Source organism: Nestor notabilis, unplaced genomic scaffold (genome assembly GCF_000696875.1).
Source record: "Nestor notabilis isolate BGI_N333 unplaced genomic scaffold, ASM69687v1 scaffold17349, whole genome shotgun sequence".
Taxonomy (NCBI): domain Eukaryota; kingdom Metazoa; phylum Chordata; class Aves; order Psittaciformes; family Psittacidae; genus Nestor; species Nestor notabilis.
In genome coordinates this window covers 14,076-24,481 of record NW_009944234.1, presented here as the reverse complement: position 1 = coordinate 24,481, position 10,406 = coordinate 14,076, and the positions used below count along the sequence as shown (strand labels likewise).

The window sequence follows — 10,406 nt, the reverse complement described above, 5'->3', positions numbered from 1 at the left end:
GCTGTGCAAGAGAAAAGGTAGTTTGGTGTTCAGTGTTAAAGGACAACTGGGATAAACATTCCCAAGGATTTACAGCTTACTTTGACCCTTCCCTGGTTGTGCAATCTGTAGAGTCTCGATTTTCTTTAAATGTTACTATTTCATAGGTAATTTAGTGATCTCCCCATCCTTGCAGCCTGTGTTGTGCACTTCTCTCTCATGGTGAGAAGCTGATGGATATAGATACAGGCAGTTGTTTGACCTTTACAGGCTCACTCAGAGTCCAGGAACGCGGCTGTAGGATTGTTTCAAGTCACTTTGATTTTATTACAAACCAGAATACTTCACATTCAATGGCACCTTGGGTACACGGGGCAATTACTCTTGGGGAAAGAAACCTTAAGTAGGCATCAGTACAGTTGTAGCTCAGGCTTTTCCATGATATCCTGAACTTGAGAGCACCAACACCCCACCTGCTTTGGCTGTTAGGTTACTTACGGGAGTTATTGCAGCATTAATGGAACAGAAGCTGTCTGATAAAGACTTTACTGCCTAGTAAACTGTGCCAAGCTGCATCTGAAAAGAACAGTCTTCACATCCAGCTGTATTTTCAAACACAAATGTTTGGTACTAAAGTCGTGCAGTGGATCATCTGATGTGACGGGGTGGGGAGTGTGTGTGTAGTAACTTGCTGTAGCACATCACTGCTTTGTTGCTTAACTGGGTAATGTGGCAAGATGAGAGTAAGGCCCCACGGTCACTGGAAGGGCTGCAGTGTGTTCTGGGTGGTTTGTTGTACTCCTCTTTAGTGAGAAAAGGTCAGGGTGCTGAGCAGCTTCACACTTCTGTTCCAAAAGGCTGCTCTGGTTGTAACATCCAGCTTTCCCAACGAGCAGGAGCAACAAAGACTTAAACCAAGGGATTAGATAGAACTTGACAATTGCAAATCAAGTAGTGAGCAGATGAAGCTTATTGGTTTGTACAGCGCTCTCCTGCTGTGCCCTGTGCTAATATCACATAAAAGCAACAACTGTTGAGGAGCTTCCCCACAATGTCCTTTCCCATCCTTTGTCACAATTAAGTTAAAAAGACTGGACCACTCCAGGCTCTATTTTTACACCCCCAGGCACGTGCCACCTCCTTTGAAAGCTGCCACTGCTTTAGGAGGGAGGGCAGGAAGGGAGGGGATGGCATCTCTGTACCCCTCTACTCACACGAAGTCAAAGTGTGACTCATTATGTGCTGCTCTTCTGTCCTCATTCTGTGTCACTGCCAGCATAAAAGTACTGTGATTCTCTTTTTAGTTACAAGAGGTGTTAGAAGTGAATGCCCATTCACAGTCAAGATCAGCTCATATGGCATATGATTCTTCCGAGCGCTACGTGGCAGCGGAATTCTGACAACAGCAGTGTTAAACAGCAGAGGCAAAAGGAAACCAGACAAAGAGATGTCAGTTTTCGTACAATTTAACACAGCTCCCTGCTTGTTTTTACCAAAAAAAAAAGCCCCAAAAGATTTTAAACAAAAGGAAATGTCCTTCATTCAACACTGTGAAAACCTTTCAGCGCTGTCAGAGTGGCTTCAAAGCTGCTCCACATCGGTCTGCTCCAGCCCAAGCGCCCATGTCTGTCCTCAGGCTTTGGTGATGTACCCTTCCCTGATCAGGAAGTCATAGATTTTCCTGGTCTTGTTCACATCGATCTTGATGAGTGCTCTGGCCTGCGCCAGTCTCAGGCCTCCTTGTTTGTTACACTCGTTCACTAAAGCAGCTTTATATTCTAAGTAGGCTCCAGGGACCAACCTCACCATCTGACAGAGCTGGAAGACAAAAGGTGAAGTTAATAAACACAAACACTGGTCGCACTCCTTCACTCTGTGATCCCTACTGGGGGAGTCACATTGTGAATGTTCTTCTGAAAGCATCTTAAATGTGTGTGTTTGTAGGGGACCCACACAGAGTAATGGCATTCCGAGCTGTTTCCATCCACAGGTAGGGAGGGGAGGAGCTTGTTGGCTGCTGCATTCAAAAACATTCCTGACTAAAGAATAAAGGAGGAGGATGAAAGCGAGCTCCCGGCTCACAGGAGCGTAACTATGAGTGTGTCCTGTGTGGGTGGTGTTCTTTGCAAACCAAGGGAAGCACACATGCCAGAGAGACTCGCAACCAGCAATTCAGCATGCTGGAGCAGAGCCAGGGAGGGCATCTGTCTATTAATCCCCTGCAGACTAAGTCTTTAATACCTTTCTACAACAGCAGCTACGCACACAGCCCCCTCCGGAAGGCTGGGATGGAAACCGTGCAGGGAGGGCATGACATGGTTGCAAGTTTGGTAAAAGGAATGGCTTTCAAAAGGCTGCCGTGGGGCTGCAGTCCTCCCCTTTAGCTCCCAAATACCAGCTGCCTTCGAGCTGGTGTGCTGTGTTACTCCCGCTGGAAATAGTGGCTGTCTCCTCCTTTTAATAAGGAAATGCTTAATGATTGTTCCTCATTGATAGGGAACTGCGGAATTCGGAGGAACTCAGACCTTCTGTCTCAGCTGACAGGGAAATCAGATTCCCCTTATAATGTCCTAGTCACAATTATTTATATGCCGAATGGAGCCAGAAATGCCATGTTCCATGGTGAATCTGTGATCTGATTTTCAATGCTGCCATCTCCAGTGAAGGGGAAACAGTTTCCACACAGGGGAAAATCTGAAATACATCAGTGTTCACAAACACTGAAATGTGTGTGTGGTTAAGGGCAGGTTATGGCTTCTCTTAAAAGAGAGAAATTATCTTTTATTTCAGTAGTTTTCTGGTGTTGCCTTTCACTGAATTAAAGGACAGGGCTAGAGGTGGTTGTGCCAAGGGTATGGGACTGCAAACTGCACCACCAGGCTGAGCTAACAACCCATGGCTTAAAGAAAGCCAGGTTCCATTCTTTGCCACATGTGCAGACAAAAACCTTGGTATGTGCCTTTAAAGCAGAAATAGGGTGGTGTTCTGTCCCTGGTTTTTCCCTGGTGTGCCTCTATGGTTCACATTCGTGTTGCAGTGAAAAACCAACCATAACTGGTTGAGGTTTGGCTGGGAGATGCCTTTAATATAGAAAGAGCTCTGCTATGCAGGTTCAATGATCTGTCCAGTGAAGCCTGTGAGTCCTCTGCCAGTTTTAAAGATAATGTTCATTAAGTAAAAATAACCCTTCTGCTCAGCCCAGTCTCACAACAAGGGAGAGAGGATGTCACGCTGTGGATGTTGTAATAGCACCTCCGTGCTCTCTGCCTGCCTTTGCTAAATAACCTGATTTGCTGCAGTAGCTGAAATTAAGAAGCCAACTGGAAAACCGGAATGAAGAGTAGTCAGGGCATGTAAGTGAGGTTACACAGCACAGGGGACAGCTGGGGTGAGCACCCCTGCGCTCTGAAGGTCATGTTTTGGATACGTGTATCTTTCCATTCCTCTCCTCACCTCCTTCTCCTTCTCGTTAAGTTTCTCTGTCCCTGGGAGGCCAGTGAGGTTCAGCGGTGGCGCGCTCCGTCTGCCTGCGGAGACAGAGTGGAGAACACTGAGTAACTCTGAGCAGTTTGGTGGTGACTGTTTCTTCCGTGTGTTATCACAGAGGCAATTAAATCCGTGATGTTAACCCAGTGTGATCCAAGTGTTTGTAGCAGGGTTGTTCAGGGCTTAACATAAAAACTGTACTCTTTTGGTAAAAGGCAGGAGTTTGGACCTGACAAAGTGCTGTGAACACATGAGACTCTCACTGTCAGCTCTGCCTCGCTGGCTTTTGGGAGGAACTGAAAGACAAATTAGCACCAACCCTCGTTAAGCTGGGCTGAACCTCCTGACTAAATCAACTCCTCCAGCCAAGTCAGGGAGGTGGGTGCTGCATGGAGGGTGTGCACAGGGCGCAGGACTGACTTCCGCAGGTGTGAAAGGGTGTGCTCCGCAAGGGTGCTGGGATTACATATCGCTGGGATTAGCAGCCAATTTCTCTGGTATTTGACAACTTCATGAGGCAAAGTCTTCTTTAAATGCCTCCAAGTGTGCTGCAGATGCTGCAAAGCCAATGCAGATTGTGGATTTATTTTTCTCTGTTAGGACACAAACAGTACTGATAGTTCTCTCTTTCACTATTGTTCATAAACTTTGCTTTCAGAGAGCTGCCTACTTGCAGGTTGGTTGGTTTGTGTTGCTAGTAGTATTTCCCAGTGCTGCTCCCTCTTTCTATGGCCCAAAATGAGCACACTATGATGAGACATGCCAGAATGTGATTTCTACTCTCTTAGAAACCTAGGAGATACACACAAACTACATTAGAGAAAACATATTATGGCTGTAAAGTCAAGATCTCTAGAAGTAAAGTTAAGCAACATTAATTTGCTCTCTTGTATATTCAGGATGATGCAGCCTTTAATTATAGAGACACGTGGCAGTCTTCCTGCAGTAGCCTTGCCTTATTCACTATGCAGGATGTTTGCTCAATTAGCAACTATATGGTGTTTTGTTTGGGTTTTGTTCAACATGTGATGCTGGCTGTAAACACTGCCTGCTATCTGAGCTCCATGGGCTAAACAAGCCATGTTCTCTGGGGCTTTTCACCTTCATGGGCCACTGAATATTTGACAAGAAGTGAATTTCACTCCTCACACCAGCCCTTCAGCTGGGGGGATGCTGTCCCCGTTGCATGAGCTTTGGATGCCCTGAGATGCTCAGTGCTATTTTCTCTCCAAAGTACCGGATTTTAGCAATCACCAAGTATGTTTAAAACACAGTGCAAATTGCAGTGACTAATTGCTCAGCATTCTGACCCAAATTTCCAAGGCTCCTGGCAGGAATGAGGAAAAACATACAGACTCAGTGTCCCCCTCTGAGTTTACTAGCATCCACATAAAAACTAGTTGTAGAGGCAGAGCCAGGAGCCAGTTTTCCCTGGCAACATTTAACAGCATCATAATAGTAAAGCTTTATCCTAGTCTCATTCATTGCATGGGACCCTGTGACCTCAACAAGTAGGATGGGATTTTGTAGAAGGCTTGTTCATAAGGGCTTTGAGCCCTGACTCTGTCCTGTCTGGGCACTGAAAGAAGTAGGGGTCCTTTTGATGGAAAACCCCCATAACTTGTGATTAAAGAATTAAAGAATATAAAAGCATATTCATGGAAAAGGAAAACTGAGGTTGCACAGGCAACCTGCATCATCTCATTCTGTCACTCCCACATCTGCTTTCTGTCAGGCTCCCATTGCTATGGTATGTGCTACACAGCTTCATTAAAGACCTGGATTACCTTTATCTTCTAAAGATAAAACTTTGTTCCCACGTGAAAATTCTTTCCTGCCTTGTTAATGTAGCTCTAGGATGGGTTTTCCACCTGTAGTCAGAAAGATCTAGAAGCTCAGCAAAAAATCCTACAGGATCTGCAGGTGGAATGAGCTGCAGATTAAGGCAGACTTAAGCAGAGCTTAACCATGAGGCTTGAGGACTGATGCTTCAGCACTCAAGCACAAGAGTCACTCTCCAGCTGGCTGTCAGAACAGCATTGCTGGTGCATGGCTGGCTTTTTGTCACAGACCATCATCAAGCAGTTACCTGAATTTGAAGGAACTGGGACCGTGGGGGTCAGGCCGGAATCACTGAAAAGAAAGGAAATATTTAATTGCCTTCATGTTTTCTTATTTAAGTGCATGTATTGGTTACTTTTTCCCTAACTTCTAGTAATTACACAATTCAGTTTGCATAAGCCAGGCCCTGATCTGAAGCCAAAAAGATTTCTAAATATGCAGCACCCCCAGAAGGGGAGGGGGGATGACAAAAAAGTCAGTGAGTGGGGAAATGCCAAATCTTCTCAGACCATGTGCATTCAGGATGCACTTCCTTTGCCATGCAGCTTACTCCTTAAATCAAAGTGCTCGTGCACTTTGTGACTACACATTAATAATGCTGCTACATCTAAAATCATCTGAAACATCTCACATGTCATCTGCGCACTCATTACTATCCATAAAGCCCTCACTTCCCTCTATGAATTTATTAATAGCAGTTCAGTTCCTGAAATATAAAACACAGGAAACTGAGACTTTAGAGCCCTCACTGGTCGCTTCCCTGCCTGCACTTCAACAAGCACTATGGCTGTGAGCCACAGCTTCCCTGCTGAATTCTGCAGACTCTTCCTACTGGAATAAATTGGGAATGAACCTGTTGTTATCACACAGAGGAATGTGTTTTCTGCACCTGACTGGAGCAGAGGGATGTAAATGCACAGCCTTACTGTAACCATACATGTCAGCTTGGCGACTGAGCCACTGCTGGCAGGCACTGCTGTCCTGGATGTACTGCAGGACCTCAGAGAGCATCGTGCGCTTCAGGCGCTCCTCATCCCTTGTCTTCTTCAGGTGGTCGTATGTCCTGGCACCTATGGCAAACAAAACCTCAGTCTCAGCAGCTGCCTTGGTCAAGCTTTGCAGACTGTTGTTTTTCTACAGTAGGGAATAAGTGAGAAATTGTTCTCTAGCTCTGGACCAGACTCTGCTATTCTCCCTCCTGACAACTACTTGGCATTCGAAGGTATTAGATTCCACCCTGCACCCATCCCCCTGTTAATTTCAGGCCAAAAACCAAACAAAAAAGCTTCCATGATCCAATTTCAGGATAAAACAGACCTCATTTACGTAGAGGTCTTAGGCCTCTCTCCAGACATCACACTTGTTGACAGGCAATGAAAGTGTCCAGAGATAAAGCACTGGGGAGCACTGTGCCATGACAATATATATATATTTTGATATATATATATTCTTCCTCTATCTTTTGCAAAGTGAGACAGCACGTTCTCCAAGCCGATGGCTCCGACTAGCTTTAAAAAAGCACAGCTGGACTGAAGCATTGTTGCTAAAGCCCTGCTCAGTTAAAGAGCCAGGCTTTTCACAAAGAAGTGTCTCTTTATTCAACATATCCTAAATGTTGTAAAATCATCTTTCCACACCTTGATGAATGGGAATGGGCTGAATAATGCATCAGGTACTTACTGCAGAAGTTGGTGATTTTTTTTTTTGCTCTGTATTCCTGCAGTCGCTTTATTTCCCTTCGCAGCTCAAATTCCACTGGTTTACCCCAAAAGCAAGCAGAAGGGAAAGCCAAAAAACAAATGTGGGTCAGTGGGAGTGGCAGTGAGCTGTGGCATACCAGGAGCATTCCTGTTTCTTCTTTGTCTACCCAGGTCAGCTTTGCAGTACACAGAACCACAGACAGGGTTAACCTCTCTGCACAGGTCTGTATCAGATCTCAAACTCACTGTGTTTAACACTTCTCGATCACAGATTTAACTTGTTTCTAGTATTTGTGTGCTCAGAAAAGTTATCTTCATGCTTTGACAGTTCCTTTGCCATAACCTGGACAAGGCAAATAAAAATAGTGTAGGATTTCTGGAAGGCAATTCAAGAGGTTTGAAAAACGACTCCATCCAGGCTCCTCACAGCATCTAATATTGTCTTTGAATTATGATTTTCATAACAGGACCTTCAAAATTTTTCCTTGCAGACAACACTTTTCCTGCTGTGAGTAAGATTAAATACCCATGTTCTTTTGCTCAGAGATATTTACTGCCTATAGCTTTTACCAGCTGGCTTCCAGGCATTGCTCAGTTTTCCAGTGAGCAAGTTTGCTTCTCTCAAATTTGTCTATTCATACTACTCAGGAGAGCTGGATAATGCCTGTACTTGACTCTTAGGTTAACTTGAGGACTTTGCTGTCACTACAATAACAAAACTAGGTTCCAGGGCTTGCACTCGTACGTGGGACTCATGATTCTGCAGGATCATACTTTTGGTATTCCACTCGGGGTGTCCTGAAAATGCACTCCCAACTGCTTAAATGCTTTGTTCCTGCTAATGAGCAACAATTTTCCCAGTTTAAGTCACGGAATTAAGCAGGATGTAATGACTCCTACTGGAATGTGGCTAAATGCATGCTATGATTATGCATAAAGCCTTGAGATGATTCAGTGATGGAACAATGCCTCTCCCTTTAAGGTAAGGGACATAATGACCACAGTACTATATAATTATGTAGATATATAATAGCTTAACATGTATCTTTCAAAGAATTTACCATTTGCTGCCAGCTCCCAATCTCTCAGGACAGACATAAACTTCAGGGATTTTGTTCCTCCAGCGATACAGAGTCCCAGTAAATGAACAGTGCTCTTTTGATAAGAAAATATTACTTCCAACCCATGGCCAGAATGTTCAGTCAACTGAGAAATCAAACAAGGAACTCAGACACGGTTTAGTGGAAAAAACCACTTGCTGCTCATTTAATGTATGAAACCACAAATGTATTTGTTTTTCTGAGGTAGGTAGATGGGGGAGGAGGAGAAAAACAACCTCCTGCCCTCCACGAGTGGTATATATTTAGGAAAGATTGTAGATGATGCAACCCTTCATTATGCTGATGGAAGAAGATACATGCTAAAATCCCCCAAAGACTTACAGGCATGGCTTTCAATGAACTTATCATGCTCCACTGGGCCGAGAATCCGGGCGAACCGTCGCATTGTTTCATAAAGGTCTTGAACCTCCTTTGGATACCTCCTTTCCAGAACTGGAGAAGGGAACAAAGTGACACCCGTTATCTCTCCCCCTTTGAGAATAAATGCAGTGGAACCTGGAGTGATCAGCAGCCCCTGTGATCTGCCCCAAGGTCCAGATCTGATACCCTTCTTGGCCATTTTGGCTGTCCCAACTACAAATTGCTGAGTAGAAAGTAACACAGTTATACAGCCCTTAAAATGCTAAAAGCGTGAAGGATGATGTTTAAATGTTCATTTCTGATCATTTCTTAGAATAGTGAGATGTACTTAAAAGGTCTAGATTTCACCTTCAGCCCTCTCCCTACTCAGTGGAGGCCAAAATGCTTCTAAAGAGCAATTCCAAGGCAGTATCTAAAGCACTGAGCTGGGAGTTGTTCGAGCCAGCTGGTTGGAAATGATTGGGGCAAGAAATCTGCTGGAATTCAGACCATCTGAATAGGGTCCAGCATGAATAAACCACACTGGTGCACTGGAAACTGAACATGCAAAGCTGGGCTTCCCGAGTAGAGGCCCCTTTAAAGTTAATCAGTTACAACTGATACTCACTCTGAAATTTCCTGAGGTTGATGAGGCCGTGATCTCTTATAATCCTGTAATTAGGAGCAAAATGGTATTAATAAAAGGCATTAACTTGTGTATTACCTCATAACTACAAAGGCTTCAGAAGAAACCTTGATTCAGAGGGGTCCAAAACCAAATCTCCATAACCCTTGAGCTGCCTAGCTGAGAAACACGATGCAGTGATGCAGCGTGGCTTTAATCAGGGTAAATTTGGGGTAGTGATGTGCATTAGTCCAACGCTGAGAGCACCAAGCACAAAAAGGGAGCTACGATTGCTTTAAAGGTTTGAAATTGCTTCTTTAGGCACAGATTTTGTATCTATTGGTGTCTTACAACTTGTCCTTCCAAAATTGAGGTAATGTCTCATGAAACGTGATTTCCAGCTTCAGAGAGGGACAAACGTCCTTCTGCTAGAGCAAGGGTGAGAGATGGACTGTAAATTTCCTCACTGGAGGAAGGAATTTTTCTGTGACAGGTTCGATGTTAAAAAGAGGGAAATGATTTGGGTAACTCATAAGTTTGAGATGCTCCTGACAGAACCAGGGAAGTGAGCAGAGTGAAGAGGCAGGTAAGGTATTTACAAGTGCATGACAAATACATCTGTCACAGGTTTCAGCAAATGTCACGAGGTTATTGCTATGTGGTGATTTAAACACCCCACTTCAGCAGACGGTGAGAGATACTCCAAAGTTGGGCTCATCAAGGTCAGCTTGGAATTTGCTCTATAAAATCACTCTCTTTTCTTTCCTATGTATAAAAGAATACTCCTGTCCCATGTAGAGAAGCCTTTCTGAGAGGGACATCAGCATTTTGGTGCCACTTTCCAGGTTTTTGTCCCATCCTGCTGTAGAAACTTAGGAAAACTGACACCAGTTTATGTAACAGCCTCATGGCACTTTCTTCTAGTGTGATGTGATTTATCAAAATGGAAATTATACCACAAATATTTTTTACCTATGAATTATAAAGAACAAAGTGAATACGTATCAACTCCTACCTGTCAGTCAGCAGAACTCTGCTGTATTATCAGGAGAAGGAATGGAGGAGTCTTACTCCAAATTACTAATTCTTCCAGCAGGGAGTAATACAGCAAGAGGTAATTTAAAATATTGAACAAAGTCTTCGAAAGTTAAAATAGAAGTTAATGAATAGATTGAGTCATTCTCAAAAGCTGTCAAATGAAGTGACTAAATTATTCAACCTCACGTCAGCAACGTGGTTATCTTCATTCCACAGAGGGGAAAACTAACTTAGGGGCCACTAAGAATTAGAACTAATGATTCAAAGATTTCTGTG

General features: G+C 44.0%; 1 protein-coding gene across 1 annotated transcript in view; it reads right to left on the bottom strand.

Annotated features, from left to right (window-relative positions):
- Nucleotides 1-1,354: 1,354 nt before the first annotated feature.
- The window catches only part of TADA2A (transcriptional adaptor 2A), a 22,192-nt gene continuing 13,140 nt past the window's right edge, over nucleotides 1,355-10,406 (bottom strand). The window contains exons 9-15 of the mRNA XM_010022351.1: nucleotides 9,096-9,139; nucleotides 8,450-8,560; nucleotides 6,988-7,062; nucleotides 6,245-6,377; nucleotides 5,555-5,598; nucleotides 3,433-3,506; nucleotides 1,355-1,797 (exon numbers count right to left, since the gene is read on the bottom strand). Of these exons, the coding sequence (XP_010020653.1) occupies nucleotides 1,612-1,797; nucleotides 3,433-3,506; nucleotides 5,555-5,598; nucleotides 6,245-6,377; nucleotides 6,988-7,062; nucleotides 8,450-8,560; nucleotides 9,096-9,139 (667 nt within the window). The 3' untranslated portion in view covers nucleotides 1,355-1,611. The remainder of the gene's footprint in view (nucleotides 1,798-3,432; nucleotides 3,507-5,554; nucleotides 5,599-6,244; nucleotides 6,378-6,987; nucleotides 7,063-8,449; nucleotides 8,561-9,095; nucleotides 9,140-10,406) is intronic.